We start from the raw sequence: 23,780 nt of genomic DNA on the forward strand, positions 1-23,780 counted from the left end.
ACGGTCACTCCCTCCTCCCTGAATCGTCTTCTTGGCTTGTGCAACCTCACTTTGCTGGGTTTCCTCCTGCCTCGCTGTTCTCGGGCTCTTGTCCCTGTTCCTCCTCATTGTCCTGCCTCAGGGCTCCGTCTTTAGGACGTTTTTCTATCATAATCACTCTCTTGGTTACACCATCTTGTCTCGTGGCTATAAAGACCACTTACATGGAGACAACGCCTATAGCTATGCCTCACCCAGGCCTCTCTCCTGAACTCCTAGCTCTTGTATCTATTTACCACTCCACCCTTTCACTAGGATGTCTAATATGCACCTCGAACTAAATACATCCACAGCATCTCTGGTCAATCCCTGCCCCACAAACCTGTCTCACCCCCAGCCTTTCCCATCTCAGGAAATGGCAACTCCTTTATTCCAGCTGCTTAGGCCCCAAACCTGTAATGGGCATCTTGGCCACCTTTCTCCCCACATCCCACCAAATATAAGCTTTTTCAAAAGAAGTCAGAAATCTGGGTTTCATGTGAAACTCCCTAATTTTTAAGCACTGACAACTGAGAAAAAAAAGGAGAAAACTATGTAAGGAAGAAAACCGTACCTGTGGGACAAATATAGTCCGCGGCCCCCGAGTCTGAGACCTCCGAGGAGGGTCATCTTCCACTCAGTCCACACGCTCTTCCCTCCCACGAGTGCCCTCTCCTACCGGGCTGGCGTTTCTTGGCCAGACCTCCGCCCACGAGGGATCAGTCCTTGTGCCCTTCTCGCCCTTTCTCAAAGTAGCCTCTAACAGCTGGGCTGGGGCTAAGCGGAAGCTTTCCTGTGGTGATGAGGCCCGAGGTCGGGCAGTGGAAGAGGCAGCAGTAAGATCTGACAGAGGAAAGCACTTAGAGCTGAAGTCAGAGTGACAGGGGCCCCTGGGGCCAACAGGCATCACTAACAACTGGAAAAGAGACACAAGACATCTGTGCAGCCGCTGCCTGCTTCTCCCTCAACGCTCCAACCATGCTGGACCGTGAAGGCGATGTCCAGGAGACCCTGTACACTCTAGCAGTCGCCCCGCTGATCAGATGACGGTGCCCTCGGTCATCGCCACCACCCGCCGGGAGAAGAGCGAGTGGCACCCGCTGCATGCTCCAGGCCCGCCAACTGAACAGACTGTGAGCCCACCAACAGACGGCTGAAAACGTGCAAGTGATCCAAACCCAGCGCCTCAGGGTTTGAGGTGAAGACGGAGGAGCGTGAACAGAAATGACACAGGAAGGCCATGGCTTCAATGATGACAGTCACAGGAGAGCTGGAGCCAAGGGCGCCTCAGGGATCACGGAAAAACAATCAAATCAGAAATACACAAGAACAACAGAATTTAGGCCACTAAAGGTTCAATTTCATTTTTCGGAAATATTGATTTTTAAAGAGGTTTGATAAGGCCTTAGTGAATAAGCCACATTCCTGAAAAAGAAAGAACGGATATGAACATCCTCAGAAAAGTTTAAAGCAGTAAGCAAACAGAAAGAAATCTTTTAGGTTTCTAGACCTCCTTTCTGAGACTAGACCAGGCTAGGCCTCAGATTACATCTAAACTCAAGTAAAAGGGTAAGTTAAAATACTTATTTGGAAATTATTTGGTAAGTCAATCAATTTGACCAATTAATTTGTAGTGCAGTTTGAAGCAAAACCAGAGAATTCTTTATCTTTGCTTTAGGCCCTTTTCATATAGCACGACGTGATGTAAACAGCGTTTAGTCAGTGGATATAGCTGAAAGCTAAAATGGAACTAAATGACTGATTTTAACAAGACTTATGAGATTTTGCCTGGCACCATGCACAAGCCAAATTCTATACTATATGGATAAAACAGACTCTCCAGATGGAGAAAACTTAAACCCATATTGACTAAAAGCCTGCTATTTTCCAAACATTATGTTAGGCACTTTCAGAAATATTATTTCATTAAGAGATTGTTATGAGAGGTTTGGGGATTCGATCGGAGATGTAAAAGACACTTTCCACTCCAAACAAATGGACTGAAGGTATATTTTACTATATAGAGTATAGTAAAGGCGATAGTCTGCAAACAGATCCAAATAGGTCAAATATTAAGAGGGAAAAAACATCAGCCCGACTGGAAAGGGAAAACACCCACATTGGCTGAAGAGAAATGACACAAATCAACCGGAAAGAGAAACACCAGGTTGACCGAAAAGAGAATACATCAAATCACTTACTACATATTAAATTAATTACTTCACATCAAATCAGTTACTCACAACATCCACGCCCCACTGCCGGGAGAGCCCTGTCAATCGATGCGGCTGGGCAAGGATCATACGTCCTGGCCAAGGCGTCCCTTCCACAGGTGGAACTCTCACTAGGGCTCAGCTTCCAGCAGTTTTTATACCATCAGTAATTTTCAGAGTAAGCAATTACAGAGTTTGCAGAGCAAGCATTTAATGTTTCCATGCACAAATGGTTATCAGTGGCGTACGTGCACTGAGCCCCTTGGCTAACATCCCAGCCCAGTAGTTGTGTACGTGCATTGTTTTCTTTGGTTATCGTCTTAGCCCGGCACAGATGGCCAGTCCATCCCGTGCTACGACACTCCAAGAGCCTTGAAATGTTATAACTTGCAACTCCCTCCGTGGGAGAAGGGCCAGTTCCCACCACGCAGAAAGCAGCTTTTATATTTCTTTTTGTGTTGGTGGCTGTAGGTCAATGGAGCAGCCAAACATGGCTGTACTCATGTCAAGACAGAGATGCACTCGTGAACTTATTTTTCAATGCTTACATTACAAGTAAAAAACTACCAAACCAAGCATTTTAGTTCTCAAATTATGCTGTGTTAAAGAGCATCTTCTATTACAGAAAATATTACTAATTTTGTTTTTCAGAAGCTATGTTTGAGTGTTCAAAGTGGTAAAACTAGTGTTTCCTTCATGTTTTCTTCTGTTGAAATGGTAGGCAGAGAAAGGCATCAGACATGCTGCCTTTGTGCCTCACATTCACATTCAGTTTGATTCATACGAGGCCACCCTTTAGTGGAAACTTCACATAATAGCAAGGCTACACTGTTCTAAGATACCCAGGCTCTACAATTCTGGGGCATCTAAATGCTGCCTTGGCGACCTCATGGCACATGGTTGCTTGGAGTTGGTAAAACAAATTCTTGACTGCTTCTTCCATGAAGCCCAAGTTGCTCTAAACCACTCCATGGTTTCTCATTCTACCCATCACCACACATGCTGTCCCAGGGAAGGCCAGCCCACCACAGAGCCACATGGCCCTGGAGACCACCAAGGTTATTCTGAGCCCAACAGTGGGGCTTCAGATTCATGGTGAGCTCCCAGAGGTCCACAGGGCTCTTCACGGAATAGCTATGGCGGCCCAAATGTTCATGACAGCTTAAAAGATTTGGGCCACAATTTTACATTAACTTGAGACAAAAAAGAAATGTAACTACCCTTCCCAATTGTAAGAAAAATGTAAGAAAAAATGTCTCTGGAGATGGATCTCTGCAAGAAAAAAGCATTTTCTGGCAGAGGGAAGGGAAAATGAATTCTCTGATCTGATTTCAACATTCCTAAACAGGCAGCAATGGGGTGAGATAGGGCGTCGCTTTGAGAAGTCTTATCACAGAAATGGAGAGCTGACACCCCCACCGGTGAGCTGCACGGAGGCAGCATTAACTCCTATCAGGGACAGGCCTGCTGACGTCTGGCTAATGGCTGGAGCTGCTCCCAACTTCCCCAGTGTGTCATATACCCTATGGTTACGGCAATAACCCAAAGAGATTTTCAAAATTAGCACTCATTTGTTGAGACAGGAAGAAGAAACCATCATAACCATTTTGGTAATTTAGACCTCACACTGTTTCCTGGGAAATTCATTTAGAGGATATAAAAACAAAAGGGCTCCTGCGAGGGGAGGCCAAGGTTCTAACAATAAGTCTGTCTTCCTCCAGAAGACTTAACTCTGCTCCACTTGCTCCTTGTTCTTCTTGGTCAAAATAAAATAAATGCAAAGTTGTCTGTGCAAACCAGGCTATCACTGAAAGGCACAGTGTGTTCAATTTTGGTAGTAAGATGAAAATCAGATGGACTCCAAATGAACCAAGGGGGAAACAGTTGCTAGGCACTGGGGGCCACATGACATGAAAAACGTGAATCTTTAAATACTAGGTTGACCCTGTTTGGGAACTGAGACCAACTGGGAGGATGTCAGATTCACGTCCCCCCAACATGTTCATCCCAGGACACGTGATCACTGTGCAGAACTGAGTGGAATGGTGGGTAGAATTATTCACACTACTAATGATTCTTTCTCCTTCGCACGCTCGTTCGCCTGCTCCGCTGAATCCAGTCAATTAAACTAAGCAACTGCCCTATTACAGACAAATTCAGTTCTAGAGGGTCAAGCTGTTATGGTTTGCAGGAACACTGTTCAAACTGGCAGGGCTGGTTATGAGGCAATCAGGACTGAAAAGAATCAGGCCCACATTTCCAAGCAAGACAGTGTGTACTTTACAAGGCAAAGGACTGAGAGGTGCAAATAATACTTCTCCCATTCCACCCCTTGATACTGAATCCTGTTCTGTTTGCTTTACTCGGACCACCATCGGTACGTTTGCGAGTTCGCCTGTTTTGTTCTAGAAAGGGAAGAGAATTGAGAGGCTGTAATATGTTGGAGACATCTGCCAAGAGGACTGTGAGGGAGGAAAGAACACAGATACTTATAATCCTTATCTGGGGGATGCTGACAGAGTCTGCCCAAAAAAGAACAGGAAAAGAAACACTTGCGCCACAAAAGCCAGACCTGCTCATTACTGTGGGGCACGACTGACAGAGAGGACTTGGATAATGAAACATGAGGAGTGAAAGGCCCTTTGTCTCCCCCCCACTCAGGAATGCCCGTGCGGGATGGGCGTCGGAGAGCCAAGCCCGACTCAATGGAGAGCTGCACTGCTCATGGCCATGTCCCAGGATCAGCCTGACAGCTTGGCCTCCGTTCAAGGGACCTGAATCATCTTCTTGGTTCAACACGAATGAGTCAGAGCTCAAGCACAGGGCCCAGGCCCTCACAGTGAGACAAGCACTGAAACCAGGCCGCATTAGCGGCTGAATCAGAAGCCCCCCAGAGACCATGCCAAACAAGTGCGCTGCCAAAAACAGCAGACGTCCGCTGGGCACGTATGTGTGTGAACTCACCTCATCCTCAGGAAAATGCGGAGGTGGGTATTATTTTCCTCCTCCTTTTGCATGGGGGCACTGAGGCACAGAACCTAAGCCACACAGCAGTTCAATGCAGAGTGAGGACACACGCCCTGCCTTTCTGGCCCCAGAGGTGACTTACTGTTGGACCACCTCTCAAACAAAAAGGACTAACAGCCCCACGTTTCCTGAGTGCAAGGGTGGGCCAGGCCCTCTTCTAACCACGTCACATGATTCCCTCCCTCAGTGCTCACGGTGACCCTTGAGCACGGGGACACTGAGGCAGTGAGAAGATCAGTAAGAAGCGCAACTTATACTGAACTAGAAGTTCCAGGACTGGGAACCGTCTAGGCAGTGGCCATTCCAGGATGTGACTGAGGAAGTCCAGCTCCACAGCCCCGCTCTGGACCAGGACACCACACTCTGCCAGCATCTTGCTTCACCCCCACAACAACTGTGGAGGGAACTGCTCACACCCTCACCTGAGAGGAGGGACTGAAACTCAGCAGCCAGTATGAGGCAGAAGCAGGGTTTGTGCCCAGTCTGTGTTCTTGACGATGATGCATGGATGATTTATCAGAGGGCCGGGCACCACAGGAACCCATGGGAACCTTCTCCCATGAGGCAGCCAAGTGCCTTCTGGGTAACTCCAAACGTGCAGGGATCGATGACATTAAGGCCTCTCCCCATCACAGCCATGCTTCTTATAAGAAGAGTCTCCTCCCAGTCCTCTTGGGGGACGGCCCTCAGAATGACAGTGAGGCACCCAAAAAGTCTCAAATCCCACGCCCCTGCCCTCACCACCCCCAACAACAGTTAAACCGCTGGCACTTACGCTTTAAACGCTGGGAGGTAGGAGTATATAGAAATGCTGCTTAGGTTATAAATAAATGGCAGGTGTTTTCTGATATCTGTCGTGGCCCAGCTGCTAAAAAATGTGTTCAGTAAACCCTGGTCCCCACCTGAAAGAAAAGAAATGAGTTACAGTCACAGACTTCAAGGACAGGTCAACCATTTTATAGGAATATATAACTGGACCTTTAAAAATAGGTACTAATTTCATTTTTAAAATAAGAAATTCCATGTTCAACCTACTAAAGACATTTTAGGGGGTGGCCATTTCCCTGAGTTAATTCTTTAATTCAACAAATATTTACTGAGCAGCTACTCTGTGCCAGACACTGCCCTAGGCCCTGAGAGTCCACGGTGAACAGAGACAAACTCCTCATCTTTATGAGGCTCAGGTGGAGGTGCACCGATACCAGCAACTCACGAGTCGATCAACATCACCACAAACGGGGATGAGGGCACTGAAGGAAAGTACTGGGTGCTGTGAGGCATGTGGAAGGGGCTCGAGACCTCGTCTGATGGGTCAGGGAAGGCTTCCATGAGGAAGCTGTATGCAAGCCAACATGTGAGGGGTGCAAAGGAGCAGCTGGCAAATGCAGGTGGAGAGAAGGGGGCAGATGGTGCTCCAGGCAGAGCAAACAGCACGCACCAAAGACCTGAGGTGGGCGGGAACGGGAAGCCACGGAAAGAAAGTGGCCTGTGTGAAGGGACTGCAGAGCGGAGAAGGGGCTGCATGGTGCCAGGGGAGTCTCAGAGGGGTAGGCATGGACTAGACCACTCAGAGTTTAGACTTCATCCCCTGTTAAAGATTTCAGACTTTATGTTAAGAGCAATGGGACAGAAAAAAAAAAGTAAAAAGCAAAAAAGAGTGAACTAGATAACGGAATTGTTTTCCAGAGCCCCCATCTGTTCGCTCATTGACAGAAGGCCCAGAAGGCCACATCTCCCCCGTGCTCTCTCCTGCCGCTGACCAAGCCGCCCGGAGGCCCGGGTCAGTCATCACTGGGGCCAAGGTTGGCCACTACCATACAGCACAGTTATTGCTCAGCTCCTGGAGGGTCCTGGGCTTCAGGCCGTCCTTGGAAAGTGAAAACCACAGCCATTCACTCAAAAGATATAAAAACAATAAAACTCTACACGGCTAACTGTCTGACCTACATCATAAACACGCAAGTAATCAAATAAGCAGCCTCAAAACACATTCCGCCACGTAGTCCATGTGCTTTCTGTCTCAGGCTCATGCGATTTCAGGAAACACGCATGGAACCCACCCCCTGCACAGCAGAACAGCAGCTCAGGTGTGTGGGCGTGTGTATGTGTGGGTATGGGGGACGGCAGGCAGGCACAACCCTGCTTTTTCGAAGTGCGAGGCTGGTATACTGCACAGTTACTCCCCTCCTTGGTCTGCTTTGCCCTGAGAGTCAGTTTCCTTTCTGAACATACAGCAGGTCCAACTGGCTGTTGTTATTATTTGTTTTTTCTTGATTTTGAAAGAGATATGAAAAACCTGGAGATATATATATATTTTTTAATATTTGGAGCTAAGTAGTAAGATCAGGGCATTAGGTTTAAAGTCCAAATGTACCTTATCCATCCTCCGTGTATCCCATCCTTTCCAAACACCCTCAATCAATTCTATGGATCAAAGGCATTCTAAACGAATGTCTGTGGAGCAACCTCTCTGTATAAGGAGGCTCTGACAGGTCCCCATTCCTCAAGGGACAAACGGCTCAACAGAAAAGTGAGGCCTCACCCTCAGAAGTTCCAGAGGACAATAAAGATGGCATGGGGATATACTTCACTTGTTACATGAACAGAAGAAGATTTTAGCTATACAGACAAATTAACATTCTGAGACACAGAACATTAAAGCCAAACACCATACCATTCACCAGAGGCTTACTTTGGAGTCTACAAAGACACCCCACATGTGGGCACAGACATTGGTGGTTGGGGTATAGAGGCCTGAAGTCTTACTAATTCCCTTTCACCCAGAATCATCAAAATAAAGGTTGAGGAAATGTTCATAACTGCTTTATTCGTAATAGTGCAAAACTGGAAAGAGCCCAATGTCCTTCAATGTGTGTACGAATGTGATACCTCCTTAAAATGGAATATTACTCAGCAATATAAAGGAACAAACTATTGATACCCACAATTTGGATCTCAAGGGAATTATGCTGAGTGACAAAATCCAGTCCCACAAGGTTCCATACTATATGATTCCACTTATGTAACATCCTTCTCATGACAAAATTAGAGAGAATAGATTTGTGGTTGTCAGGGTTGGGGAAGGGGAGAGAAGTAGCCATAGCTACAAGAGGGTAGCACGAGGGGTTCTTGTGATGGGAACTGCTCTGTGCCTTGACTGTGGGGTGCTCACACCACTCTACACACGTGACAAAACTGCACAGAGAACACATACACATACACGCACACCAATGAACACATGTGAAACTGGTGAAATCTGAGTAAGGTTGGTGGATTGTGTCAACGTCAATTTCCTGGTTGAAGAATTGCAGTTATGACAGATGTTACCACTGGGGGAAACTCAGCGAAGGGCATACGGGATCTTTCTGTATCGTTTCTTACACTTGTGTGTAAATCTACACTTCTCTCAAAAAGTTTTTTAAAAAGTCTGAGGATTGACGTGGTTAAAATGCAAAATACAATCAAGAACTCTTAGTCATTGGATTCTAAATTCCACAAGGACAGAGATTATGATTCTTTTTACTTCCACTGTAATTCCAGCATGTAGCAGAATGCCTTACACACAGATAAATTACTTGTAGAATGATACAAGAAGCTTGAAGACATCTGTAACAGCAGAAAATTTGAAACAGCTAGAATATTCCGCCACAGAGGAATGGTTAGTACACTGTGATACTGACCACTCATGGGAATATTATTCAGCCATTAAAACTAATGGCTATAAAGACCATCAGTCCACTGCATAATATAAAGATATACAGCAACATACATCGAGACTACAACTAAGAACATAAGGAGACTGGTGTTACAGATGTTCCCACCCCGCAACTTTTCCTTAATATTGTTATATTATTTGTGTAATTTAAAAATATTAATAATACAACTAGGAGCAAGAATGAGGATTGCGCTGAGACCTTTTCTTTCTAAACATTCTTTACCTGTTAATTTATTTTTGTCATGCAGTATGATACTATTAAAGGGAAAGCATATGTCTAGGTTATGAAGCATATTAATAATAAGCCTCTATACACCCAACATCTAACTGAAGAACACGAATATGACCAGTACTGATTCAGTTCTCTGTGGGGGCTCCCCAATCCACTCTCACTGGCCCTCCCCCCCCAGAAGTACAACTAATCATGAATTCTGTTTGTAATTGTCTTGATTTCCTTTATTTTACCACATATGTGTGGATCCCCAGACAACATATGAGTTTTGCTTGTTTCTGAGCTTTGCAAAATTGAGCGTCATACTATACATTTTTTCTACTATTTTTTTATGCCACATTATAAGACATTTTTTAAATTAAGCAATTCCACTTGAAATGACTATTTGCCACATGTAATGCAGTGAAGAAATCTAATTCCATGAGGTCAGAATAGTATTGTAAAAGAGAACATCCCAATCTGGCGGGTGAGCCTGGGAAACAGAAGTCAGAGCCATCGATCCCTCAAAGCCCCTGGCCAGCTGCCTCTGGCCACAACGGGCCATTTCCGCTCACCCTCAGGGACGCTACACACATCCTCAGGCCCTCAGCCGTGAGCTGCAGCAGGGCTGAGAACCAGTGAAACAGGAGACCAGCAAGAAGTGGGCCAGGCGAGACGGCCGACTGTGACTCGGCGGGTCCCATTCAATGGGCAAATCCTTAAACGCTCCCCAAGAACACTGCCTCTGGAGGGGGCAGTACAGACCATGTAACTTCCATGGCCACCGACCTCATGTGTGACTACACTGCCTTCACCTTTTAGCCAAAAATTGTAGATTAAAACTAGAATTAAATATCACCTAGAAGTCTGTGGCTTCTTAAATAATTTTTAAATTCAGCATTCTAACCATCTTTTTCCAAATGCACAATTCCACATCTCAAGGTCAGGCAAATGTTTTAGCTTCATGAGAAAAATCTATGTGTGGTGTTATCAATATCCTCTCTCTGTGAGTCTCTAAATTAGAGCACAATTCAGGGCAGAATGCAAAACTCAGCACGTCTGTGCTACAAAGCATACAAGGATGCCATGCAGACTGCTGAATTTCCACCATAGAAACCCCAGGACTTCTGTCCAGTACATTCTAGGCAGACTTCCAGAGGCAACTTGATTTATTCTGACAGGTTAAGACACTTTTACTCTCAATCATCTCAGAATCAACAAACATGATTAGCAGGCATGTGAGCAGCTGTGATCCAGCGGCCCAGCGCGTGGGACGCAGGTGAGAGAGAGACAGAGAGGAAATGGCACAGGGACACATGGCACCTGTTCTGCAAACAGGAGCAAATATCAGGTTCTGTATCATCCTTCCCCCAGGCTGCCCGTGTGCTAGGAATAACCTTACAACCACTGGGCATTTGCCAGGTCTTCTGACCAGGGGCAGGAACCTGGTAATCATGGACCTATCACAGCATTTATCCCAAATCGGGCCTCTTAATTCCCAGGACAGAAATGGAGGTGAGTGCTGTCTTCTCAATTTGAGCACTTGTCAATGTTTGTATAGTTTGTTGTTTGTTGGCAGCTGGCTTGCCTACATAGGTAGCAGGGAGGTGAGGTCAATTCTAGTTTAAACATGCACCCGAGTATCTCAGCCACAGGGATGTTGCCCCTAGAATCATGCTACTCAAAGTGTGGCCCAAGTTCCACCAGCATGAGCATCACCTGGGAGCTTGATGGAAATGCAGAACATTAAGCCCCACTCCAGACCTACAGAATCAGAATCCACATTTTAATCCCCAGGTGATTGGTTTGCATCTTAAAATTTGAGAAGCACTGGTCTAGAGTCTTTTACAGAATGATTCCTTTTTTATTTTATTATATCAGAGAATGTAACTCTCAAAAATGTCACTTCTATAGAAAATATCTGAAGTTACATAAATTAGGTATAGGCATTATAGATAGGATGATGAATAACATAGGTTCCAGCTCCCAAATGGCTCTCAATCTAATAAGGGGGCAGAGGAGTAGATATCAAGCAAATAATTTAAAGTAAAATATGCTTAATACTATAAAAGAGATACAGACAAGTGCTGAAATGAAAACGTGACTCACTCCTTAACACTAACTTCCTACAAGACCCGTGGGAAGTCTCATCACTCCTGCCTATAGCGAGCACACTCAAGGATTACAGCTGATGAATGGCCCAGCTCTTGGGGATATTTCTGTGAGGTTTACTAAGGATCAGGGGATTAACCCCAGGTGGCTCATGGAAATCCAGGCACCTGGAGCTCGGGTCTCAGCAGCCCTGCATCTCACTGGCCTCAACCCATGTAAGCCAAGAACATTGCTTTATTTTACCATTTCATGTTATAGCTTTTGTTTTCCACCTTAAAAAAAAGATTCTTAATAATCATGCTATTAATTAGTTATATAAATACAAGGGAACATTTATTCTTGGCTTAAACTTCACTTTCTCAGTCTAAGGCAGGTCCTCTTACTCTAGATTCTCTTAGCCCTCTGAACTTATCAGAATCATAACTATATAATTAATTGTGTAATTAGTTGTTAAATGTCTGTAAGGTCTCACAGAACATAAGCTTTACAGAAGCAGCGATAAAATCTGTATTACTTACCAGTCTATTGCTGGCCCTTCAACTTTAGCATCTTGCCCAGATTAGGAGCTAATATGATTCCTGAAATACTGAATGAATGGACTGTAGAAATGGAGGCAAGCGTACTATTCTCAAGAATACTTCCAGACCCATAAAACAACGCAAGACTATCAACTGTGCTGCTGATTTAAAAAGAAAGTATTGCTAGATATTGTGGTTCAGGGGAGAAGAGCAGTAGCTGTGGAGATAGAAGACTTGAGCCCCTGTTTCTTCACCTGTAAAATGAGGACTATATCAGCTGCTCTCTCTACTCAGAGGAATGAATTTTAAGTAATTAATCTGTAAGAAGGCCGGTATAATAGAGATTGTCCTCCACCCAGTATCATTCTCAGGATACATTTTTGTGAAGGTTGCAGTGTGGCACAAACTGAGAGAGAAGGAAAAAACTACACACACAACCCAGCCACAGAGTCAAGAAAGACTCTGGTTCAGACCTGGCTCTGCCACCAGCTGAGGGACACTGGGCAAGCTGCTGTCCTGAACACCAACGACGGGGGGTTCTCAGGATTAGCTATATGGCAGGCTCTCAATAGATCTCTGCTGAACGAATACACTGATGAGTGAATGAATGAATGACCGTTAAGAAATAACTGAAAAAGTAAGTAAATGACCAGCATAAGAGCCTGGACACATGTAACATTTTAGTCCTTTCCTCCTCCTCTATTCTCATGGGGTTCCTGGTCTCTATTGGTTACAAGGCTGGAGACAAACAGATGGCTACGTTAAAAAAAAAATATGGGTACAATGAGATAAAAATAGCTCTTACGAGAAAAAACTTGTGTGCTCATTTATTTTGCTATTACATGTTATGACTTTTGCTTTTCGTCTTTACTTAAGATACTTATTACCCAAACTATCAATTAAATGATATAAATGCAAGAGAATGGAGTAATTTTCAAAGCAATTGATAAAATACTCTAAGGGTCACAGGAAGCCTAGGGTAGCACTGGGCAGCGGGGGGCAACCTGCCATAGGCAGCTGTCAGGGTAGAATCTATGGAGTCAGGGAACCAGGGGAGGTACACTGAACTTCTGAGCTCAATTGGTTTGGACAAGACAAGCTCTGTCTTGAAACACTTCTCTCCTTCATTCCTTTTTTGGGCAGGTCCAGCCTGAAGCCTAATTAACCACAAAGATTAGGGAAGGTGGCACCAGGGTCAATTTTACACTCTAATAAAATTTAGCACCAAATATTTTCTGCTAAAAAACATTTTAAAACCTTATCATACTCTCCTGGTTTACTACCTCTCCAAGCACAGAAAACAGATCTTACAGTTTAAGGGTTTTAATGACCACTCAATTAGAATATGGAACACAGGCATAATGACCTTAGGTTCTGCTTAAAGTAAAACCATACCTAATATTCTATCACCAATTTATTCTCTCCTATTCTTTCTGAAAATTCAACTACAGAATAAAATTTCATTACTCCAGAAAAAAGTTTAGGGTATTCAGGTTACAGCAATTAAAATGAATCTCAAGGTTTAAAAGAAAATTGGAAAACATGAATTCCTCTTTTTGATTTAGGTTTTTGATACTAACACATTCAGATGAAAATTATAGACAGCAATTTTCAAGCGCTAAATTCTTGTCTTTAACTGAACAAGCACCACCCTTAATTTAGGCTCTGTAGAGTCACAGGGGAGAAGAAAATAAACCTCAACCTGCATTCAGATTGATTTCTCCAAATTAAGAGTCAAGGGCATCAGCTTTGCTGCGCATGAGTGTGTGGAGACAAACTGCTGATTAATATCACGATATCACGAACTCTCTCTTCCCCCTCACTGCTAACAAGTCCTGGAGTTAACAGTATCTTGTCACATTCTATAAACTGTTAGTATGTATCCATTTCACAACAGCTATTGTTCAACTTTCAGGAAACATGTAACTTCAGTTACCAAGTAAGCGCCCAGACAGTTTGCAAATACGAACAACAGTATAGGAACTTGGACACTTCCCCACTGGAAATTGACGCCAGCCATGAATTAGGTACAGAGCCACTAGTTCTAAATTCTAACACTCTAGATATTTGGGAAGAAAAGAGAAGTCAAGGTACCTAGCACAATTTGCCATATTAGGATTATTCTCTAGGCCACAGGCAGGGGTGGGGGTGGGTGGGGTGTGATTAGAAGCATGACAGCCACATTATTTCCCAACAGAAGGACTTTGAAAGCAGCTGCAAATGCTCAGCCATCAGTGGCCTGTGAGGCTTCTCAGTGGGCACCAGGCCCCATCAGTTTTTGTTGAACGTATGCAAGAGATTAAGCAGGACTTCAAGACGTTCAGACTGGGATACAGTCATCTACAAATGGGCTTTCTTTAATACCAGTCTAAAAATGCTGGGACTTAAGCCCCCTGTTCAGTAAAACTGGGGGGTGGGGGTGGTGGGCAATACCTGTGACTAGTACAAAATGTATGGGACATATGAAAATGTTCCTCTCAGTGCCCATGGCACGACACCAAAACAACACTGGGCACTGCCTCGAAAACTTGAAGCAAAGCAAGATTACTGCCCTTAGAAAAGGATGTAGCTCACAAGGAAATATTTCATTAATACTAAGTGTAAGTCCAGTAAGTCTTGATGTCACACAGGTATGGATTCCATGCGACAGTCACCCCCTCCAGGGAAGTAGGCTCCCACAGTATGGAGTGAGTTTTTTTTTTTAAATATTTGTTTACTGCAGTAACACTGGTTTATAACATTGTATAAATTTCAGGTGTACATCATTATACTTCTATTTCTGCATAGATTACATCATGTTCACCACCCAAATACTAATGGAGTGAGCTTTCTTGATGAGTAAAGCTTATCAGCACATCGAATGAAAACAACCTTCCATTGAAGGGCTGCTGGTTTCTTCTCCTGTTGACTTTAGACAACATATTGAGAACAACTATAAGCTCCCATCTGCAGAGCCGAATCTTCAGCCCCTTCAATTAAGCATGTCTATTAACAGAAAATTCAATCCTTCGCCACCAATGAGCCAGTAAACGGAATACCTAACAGAAAGGCCAGCTCCTGGAAACCTGCTGCTGAATAATGAAATGTGTTCGCAGGCGCGGAGAGAAGCTCTCAGTGGTTTCCGATTCTGGCTGGAAAAGCAGAAAGTGCTTTCCAGTTGAGCACTTTTCACACATCCTTGCTTCTTAAGAATAAATTGAACAACTCCTCTAGTACCTCTTGATTCTAGAACAAGGTAGACCACCCAGGTTGGTCTCTACCAGCTAGTTAGTTTTATATTCTAAAATTGTAACCTGGATAATTTACCATGGCAAGCTACGGTCTGGTATCCAAACTCTTATCTCAACAACAAAACCGAATACTCTTCTAGATTAGAAACTGGACTCTCCTGACACTATTACAATCACGTGGACTTCAGGTCGCTGGATCTACTTTAGAATGTGATTCACTTACTGGAGTTGAGAATTTACATCGAGTTTCTGGAAGGATTACACTACTTCCTTCAAATTCAATCAGAGGAGGTGAAGAAAGCCACCCTTTGACGGGAAGGTTAAGACAAACAGTGGACTTCTGCTAAAAATACCCTCGTCTTCCTTTTATGCAAGGGTAACTGTTCTAGCATAAGCACCAGAAATAAGGAATACATGTGTTGAACGTGAATACTAATACAGCTTTCATTCCTTGTATGAAAGGAAAATAGTAGGAGCTAAAAAATAAGTCAGTAAAGTGAAGAAGTTACATTTCGCCCTGACCACAGTGAACACTTGACACATTATTCCTTAAGGTTGCTTAAAATAAGATTGCACTTCTTGTCAGAAGCTGCCGTTCATTATAGTTCAGATATTCCTGATCACTGTTTTAGAGCATGTAATGCTCTGGCAAAGGGCAGAGCTCCTGAGCCTTGGCACTGTAGACATCTTGGGCTGGATAACTCTTGCGATGGGGGCTGTCCTGTGCACTGCAGGCAGTTCAGCAGTACCCTTAGCCTCTACTCGTTAAACGCCAGCGCCACTACCTGCCTGAGTTGTGACAACCAAAAATGTCTCCACATGTTGCCAAATGTCCCCAAGGGGAGGCTCAAATCACCCCATGTTGAGAGCTACTGGCGTGGAGTATATATAACCTAGCCAAATAGTGAAACCAGATTGAGACTTAACTTCCTAATTCTTTTCAATGACATTTCAAATAGCTGCATATCCCAAATCCTCAGTCAAATGACAACAGAATCCAACTTCTGTGAACGGCAACAACTTTCAGTTTTACACATAACTTAAAATGTTTTAACTTTCAATCTAACTTCAGCAATCTGACAAACTTTTAGATTTAATTTTGTAATTTAAGCAGTTTAAATTTGAGATTTTGAGGTTTAACTTTATAACTAGTTAACGGAAATGAATCCTCATATCTGCACCCAGGGCTGAAGCTTATGTCAAGTGAGGAAGGCTGTTTCTTCGAGTTGCAAAAGATCTACTCACTGCAAACCTCAGGTCTGCTCTTGGAGAGGGAAGGGGGATGAAAGAAGGCTCTGGTGCTGAGGGTCTGCTGCACAGCTCTGGCCCCGGGCCCAGCCTCACATTACTGGCCGGGGCTTTCATAAGATGTCATGTATCTGATAGTGAGTCACTGCTGAGAGGGCTGCTTCTTCGAGCACATCCTTCTTCCTAGATACAACTGGGTCTTTTCTTTATTCAAAAGATCCATCAACATTAATTTTAAAAACAGCTGCTCTTGCATATTAACTATTCATTTTGTCTTGTTGTGAGGGGTTTGTTGCTGTTGTTAAAAAAATGACTTATTATTTATTATTTCAGAGACTGGCCTGAAATGGAAGCATACCTACTAATTCATTGGAGCAAAATTCTCCAAAGGATGCAAGACCCTAAATCACAAATAGTCAGAACTTTCCATATATACATAGAGCTACAGGTGCACTCATACACTATGGAAAACGCATGTTGACTTGGCCAACATTCTAATCTTTGGCCCTGTGGATACCACTCTATCTGATGCACAGCCTTATAGAGAATGAGCATTTGGAGACAAACATTATTCACATGATCTTTCCACCTTCTTTTGTAATGCCTCCGGAGAGAATGAGAGCCAAATTACCAGGTTTATTCCTCACACTACCATGAAGACAATGCTTTGGTCCTCCTGCTAGTTCTTGCACTTACGTTTACTCAGCTTTAAAGATAGTTGTTAAAATTTCTGATTTGTCTAATAGTCTTTTGAATTCTTCAATAAGCAGGGTTCACTTATCCTGCTCTAAGTTAGACACAGGAAGGCCAGTCAAAGGCAAGTCTGTAAAACTGCCTATGTACCTACAGGAAAAAGATGCACGTGCACAAACACACAACAGTATTTCCAAAGAGAACACAACTTAAAATGCTTGCTACGTCTCACGTACTGCTATCTTCCAGCACAAGACACCACAGCAACTATACCCCTGAGAATAGCAGCCCCTAGAAGTTACTAACAGCTTATCAGGTATAAAGAAAACAGATACGTACCGTCAAAGCTGCCTTGCTCAGAAGCGAGGTGCAACAGCTGGTTGTATGTTTCAACTGAAGGCTGATACACAAAGACTCCGGAATTGAAGCAGTCAGGCCAGCCTGGGTCTGGGGCCGCAGACAATTCTTCTCTCTCGAAAAGATCATCAATATTTGCTAGGACCTGATTCAAGGGTGGGTGGGGAGGGAAAGCGTTACAGAAACGTTCCGCTGCAGATACCCTTCTTAAGTTCTCCCTAAGCTACCCAACACAAAAGGTGCAATCTGTCGCTGGTCTTAACTATCCAGGCGACAGCTGTAAGGCAGCCTGGGCCTACTCTCTGTCATCAGCCGACACTTCTTATGAAAGTGGTTTTATCTGAACTTGATTGTCAAGTTTTGACAGCATTCTTCAAATGTCTAACTGGTCTCAGTCACGACGTACATCTTTCCAGCCATCACAGCCCCACTCACCAGAGTATCTGCATCCATGAACACACATTTTGAATACTGCGTAAGTGACCAGCAGTGGAGTTTGGTTAACGTGACACCCAACTCAGGCCTTTTCATTAAGGTTAGATGAGCAGAATCGCCACTGTCCAAGACGTCGACCATGATGACTTCATCAAAGACTGTCTCTAAAGCTTTTCTGTCAAAACAAAATCCAGAAAGCAGTGCTTAGCATCTTGTCAGAACAAGTGACCCACCTAACCTAGACTACACTCTTATTAGCCTATCCATCAATTACTAGCGGAATCTGTTACTTTGGTACAGTACAATCTCTTAAATATCTTCTAACTTACTGCAGGACAAACTGTATCAATTTGCATGAGTAGTTAATTTCACTAAAATAATAAGTGCTAATAGTGAGGATGAAGTACTTGTCTTAGAACATTATTACAGAAGTTTCCTACTTTTTACTTCTACTTTTCCTGAATACCAGGAAACTATGGAAACAGCTTGTAAAAACGTGACTCACATTTGGTAAGAGGATGTCTTTGCAACAGCCCAGGTATTTAACAATGATATTTTGTTAGAACCGATTCTTGCTGACTACTGCATATTTTCACATACAATGCTGAGTAAAGCGCACATAATACCTACAATGAAGCCTATAACTAATCATGTTTGCTAAAGCAGTTGACCGAGAACTGCCTGAAGCTGTGCGGCGTCCCAAAAGAAGTGGAAGGACTCAGTTACTCAGCTGCCAGTTTTTAGAATCGACTATGACCCAGCATTTATTCTGTGCTTAGCACTCCTGGCAGAATGAGAGACTCGCTTTGGTTTGTGAAGTTCAACACTTCTCTGCGCCCCAAGTTAACTAACATGTATTTCAGAAAACAACCTTGAGGTGGGTAAGTGGGGTGTACTTAGGTAGGACACTAACTCGGCACAAGGAAAAACATACGACAAAGACAGATGATCAGTGAATGTTTATAACAACACCAAACCTGCAGAACAGACTGGTATCACATTATCTGTCTCCAAAGCTGTACCAAGATATGTTCTAGTTCACAAAATACACCTGATCTTTTTGAAAACAAATGGTCAGTGGCACCATTTCCCACAGTAAAGGGAGGGGGATCTAAGACTACCTCTGTCTTCTCACACACTCTCACTAAACAGACTGCAGACTGGGACACACACATTAGGAGACCGTCTTTCTGGCATTTTGCTAAATGACCCTTTAGGAACAAGGCTGTCAGCGTGAGAGATATATGTATATATAATGCCTCCTTTTCAGAGATCCTTGGCATGTGCTTACATTTTTTGAAGAGAGTCACAAAAAGGGTGTTTTCAATTTCTAAGAGAGATAGAACGCAAAAATTAACACAATAAAGGGGCTGGCCCCATGGCCTAGTGGTTCAGTTTGGTGTACTCTGCTTCAGTGGCCCGGGTTTGGTTCCTGGATGTGGACCTACACCACTTGTTAGCGGATGTGCTGTGGCAGCGGCCCACATACAAAATAGAGGAAGACTGTCACAGACCTTAGCTCAGGGCGAATCTTCCTCAGCAAAAAATAAATAAATAAACAAACACAATACAGAGCTGCTAGTGTGCCTTGATATTTTTAAAGTTAGTATTAGAACCTGGGTAGTTCATTCAGAAACTTCAAGATTTAATGCCAACAATTGGAAGTGCACTAACCCAGTCAACAAGCAGGTGAGCCCCCAGGGGCTCTCCCAGCACAACCCCTTGGTCAGAAAGCCCTTGGGCAAACATTCTACTCTATTAAATTGTAAAATAAGATCTTGAGGCTACAAATGTCACCTGACAGGAGAAAACTGCTCCTTTCTTTCAAAGTCACCTGAGGTTTCCCTGGTTGGAAGCAGGAAATGAAGAAGACCCTGCTGCATTTGGGAAAGGAGCACAAGGGACGTGTGGCTACACGAAGGGAACGCCGGCCTGACACACTCACTCAGATCCCCCCGGGAGGACTGGCCTAAGGGAGAGGCCTTCTATTTAGAGTTGGAATCAGGAAGAGTGTTGTCCAGAACACCACCTCCCAGAAGGAAGCTCGGCTGGACCACCTCCCAAGAGCTGGGAAGAGGTTTCCGAGATGCAGGAATCCTTCACTCAGGAACTCCCATCTTTCCCACCCGGCACTCCCCCCAGAAAAGGGTACGGCCTCAATGCCCACTGATGCCAGATGCAGGACAGACGGACGGCAGAGCCCCACAGAGAGAGGGGCAGGGAGGGCCTCACCTCATGGAGTCCGAGACCTGTGGGGTGGTGAGCACGGCCAGCCTCCTGGTGGTCCTGTGCTGTTTCAGGGACGAGCCCAGGACCAGAGCTCCTTTGGCGTAGGCATCGTTTGTGGTCAGTGTCACAAAGGCCTGATCTTAATACAAAGAAAAAAACCACACTCATTACAATATCCTACCTAGAAAAATCTACCCCAGGACCCTTTTCAATTTGTAATTTGGCAAAATCAGCTCCTCTGCGATCAACCTGCTTTCCTAATAAAGGAGCAGCCTCTTTGAGGGGGATGGGGGAACCCAAGTGGCCACCTGAAGACTGGTTCAAGACCATTCTTTAGCAGGAATATCTCTGGTGATCTTCAAGAGGCTGATTGAACTATAAAACTTAAATTCAATTTAGAGTCTGAATATGCTAAATTCTCAGTGAACTATAAAACTTAAATCCAATTTAGAGTCTGAATATGCTAAATTCTCAGACCAAACAGGAGCTTAACAGCCAGAGAGTAAACCTCAGGGAGTTAACAGGTGGTAACGAAGAGATCAAGAAGTGCCTCTTCTGTTTCTCCTACAAGATAACATAGTATTTCCAACCCAGCACAAAGCCAACTCACAACCTCAACTGAGAGCGTCTGGAAGCAGAGGCCGTATTCATTTCCGTGCTGATGCTTCTGCCAAGTCTCCAGCCCTTTATACTGTTTCCCTCCACCTAGAGCAAACCCCACCACCACTATCACCCTACCACCCTCAAGAGTGACTTGAGTCTCTGCCCATACATCCTCTCCTCAGAGAGGCCTTCCCTCCTTCATGCTTCTATCTCAATAGGGGCTGAGGGCTGTTAAACGGATTTAGGGACCAGCTCACAAGCTCTAACAAACCTGCCTCCTGGAGAAGCAAGCAATACCCTGCTCCCTGAGGCCCCCAACACTCTCTGTTTCTCTCTCTCTCTCACACACACACACACACACACACACACACACACTCAAAAATCAATCTCCAATAATCACTTAGTTGCCAGGACCAAAGGCAAACACATGGATTATTCTTCCTGAACAAGCCCCCCAACCCAGCCTCCGGGATTTCTCCAGTCCTTCACTGGCATGATTCCGGGGGGCACACTCCGTCTCCGAGGGGATTTTAACGTTAGCAAGTTGGTGGGCATCCAAATGTACAGGATACTTAGGATCAGGCTCTGGCAGGGGTCATGTGGGCCCCGCTGCCCATGCAGGGGGCCAGGACATTCTGTCACAAAGTCACTCTCTTTCTGTCTTGTTTCCTAACTCCCTTTGCCCATTTTCAAACGTGGAGGCGGGACCAGGCAGAGGAAACTCCGTTGAGAAGTGAGAGGAAATTGCAGCCTGTCAAGAGAGCCAGCACAGCCCCCAGCCTCTGACCTGAGGGCCATCTTCACACAGTGTGGGCCTCTCTTCCGGGGCTGGTCCCCAGTTAAGTTGTAGAAAGACTGACATTCCCCACCCAGGAGGGCCACCGGCTTCCCAGCCAGTCACACATACTCTAGGGAAGCCCAGCACAGTGACACCTGTCACCTGACATGCCCATCATCCTCTGCCTGTGCTCGTTCCTTCAATCCGTCATAAGATGGCAACATTTCAGTCAGCCTGCCCCAGGAGTATTAATCTGGGGCATACGAATGATGCTTTAACTCAAAAGCGGTCCAGAGTTCAGGGGATCATGGAGACAAGTTTAATAAGGTAAGCAGAATTCAAGGATTTCAGGAAGCAAGGATATGGATGATTTCCAAGATAAAGTAGGGGACAGGACAAAAGCTTAGGAACACCAGACCCAGCAAACATCACACATGAACAGGAAAGACCAAGGACAGCTGGGCGGGAGTTCCACCTTCAGGGCCGGCTGAACTCCGCGTCACATCTGCCACCTCTCGCCAGCTCAGTTGCCGCAATAACCCCGCATTAGCCTCAACCACACGGGAAGCACCAGGCACCTCGGAGCCTCCCGCCCGGGCGGGGGCAGGTTCGCCAGGCGGCCCGGACGCCCCGCAACAAGTGGGCCGAGGCCGGCGCCCCCCCACGGCGCGGGGCCCGCTCCCGGGGCGCTCGCCCGGCTCGGCTTCTGGCAGCCCGGCCCCAGAGGCCTAAAAATAGGCTCGGCGTGGCGGCCAGCGCCGGGGCGGGCGCGGGGAGCGGGCCGGCCGCCCCTCCCCGGCTCCCGCCCGCGGTCCCGCCGCGCCCCCCGCCCCGGCCTGCGCCCCCGGGCCCGCCCGCCCTTGCCGGGAGCAGGAGGAAGGGCGCGGAGACGGAAGCACGGCCGGGGCTCCGGCGGGCCCGGCTCGGCCCGCGGCGCGGGGCCAGGCGGCCGTGCGGGCGCGGGGGCCGCTGACGCAGGAGGCGACACGCCCGGCGGCCAGCCCGCAACTCGGCGGCGGTGCGCGTCCTGCGGGCACTCCCGGCCGCGGGAGCGGGGCAGGCGGCGCGGGCGGCAGCCGAGGCCCGGGGCGCCGGGCGCGTACCTGCCATGGTGCTGCCGGGGCGGCGGCCGCAGCCGCAGCCGCAGGTCGGGGCCGGAGAAGCCGGGCGCCGGGACGCAGCGCGGCGGCGAGGAGGCGCGGCGGGAGGCGGGCGGGCGGCCCGAGCGCTCTTATAGCGGCCGTCACGTGGGCGCGCGCCCGGCGCCGCCGCATCCTCCCCGCCCGGGCCTGCGGCTGCGGGACCGGCTCCCGGCCGCGCCCCTGGCCCGGCCCCGCCCGGCACCTGCCCCGGCGCGCGCGCCTCCGCGGCCCCGGAGCCGGGATCTGGAGGGGCTCGGGGGCGGAGTGTGGCGTCGGGGGGACAAACTCCACAAGAAGCCAGGGACTAGGGAAGCTTAAGAAACAGAAACCGCAGGTCACTCGAGTTATAGAATGCCTCTGAGCTGCTTGAATCAAACACAAAAGTTGAATTCCACTTTTTTTCACCTGGAATTCCACATCAGCCTCTGGAAGCATTTCTTAGTGTTCTCGCAGTGGTTTTGTGGCTTGAGGGAACAATAGAGTGAATCTTAAGTATATTTTCTAGATTCTTGGAGCCCTCTGCATCAATCGGTTATCTAAGTGTTTCATTTAATCCTGACACCAACTCAATGAAGTAGATGTTACATCCTCATTTTACAGATGAGGAAACTGAGGCTCGGGAAGGTTAAATTACTTGTCTGTGGTCATGTCCTGTAAGTGGAGAAGGCAGTTTGGTGTACAGAATTGACCTTCCCACTGGCAAGGCTGTGACATCTCTGATAGGCTGCTGTGCTAAAAAGTTTAGTAAATTATGGTAACTTGGTTGGGTAATGTAGCTGTTTAGGTTAATCTGTTTCACAAGTGATGAAAAGGTGAATTTGTCGTTTTTCTAGGAAGTTGAGAAATAGCTGTCTCATATCATCACACCCTTCTCTCCCCATCCCTTCACCCTAGCCCAAATGCCGGAAAGCAGCAGGTAGGAAGATTCTTTACAGACAATAGTTACTTAGTAATTGCTGAATAGAAGCCAAACAGGAAGTTGACAACATCACTTCATAAAATGAAAACAGATGCTTGAGAATAAGTGATTTATTTGCAAAGGTGGTATTCTCAAATCAATTATATCACTGTTTCCTCCAGTGTAGGCCTGCACCGCCTACCTCAGAACCACTTGGGGCACTTGTTAAAATGCAAATTTTTGGTCCTAAGCCCAGACCTCCTGAATCAGGATCTTAAAGGTAGAACGCAAGAATCAGTGTTTAAAAAAATCAGCCTCCAGGAGACACTCTTGAATCCTTACCCCACCGTGGC

General features: G+C 46.0%; 1 protein-coding gene across 1 annotated transcript in view; it reads right to left on the reverse strand.

The window, feature by feature from the left end:
• The window catches only part of GYG1 (glycogenin 1), a 34,544-nt gene extending 11,982 nt beyond the window's left edge, over positions 1 to 22,562 (reverse strand). The window contains exons 1-5 of the mRNA XM_058551240.1: positions 22,491 to 22,562; positions 20,010 to 20,145; positions 17,778 to 17,952; positions 17,325 to 17,487; positions 6,034 to 6,160 (exon numbers count right to left, since the gene is read on the reverse strand). Of these exons, the coding sequence (XP_058407223.1) occupies positions 6,034 to 6,160; positions 17,325 to 17,487; positions 17,778 to 17,952; positions 20,010 to 20,145; positions 22,491 to 22,497 (608 nt within the window). The 5' untranslated portion in view covers positions 22,498 to 22,562. The remainder of the gene's footprint in view (positions 1 to 6,033; positions 6,161 to 17,324; positions 17,488 to 17,777; positions 17,953 to 20,009; positions 20,146 to 22,490) is intronic.
• Between the last annotated feature and the right edge of the window lie 1,218 nt (positions 22,563 to 23,780).

The sequence above is a fragment of the Diceros bicornis genome, chromosome 2, assembly GCF_020826845.1.
Source record: "Diceros bicornis minor isolate mBicDic1 chromosome 2, mDicBic1.mat.cur, whole genome shotgun sequence".
Lineage (NCBI taxonomy): Eukaryota > Metazoa > Chordata > Mammalia > Perissodactyla > Rhinocerotidae > Diceros > Diceros bicornis.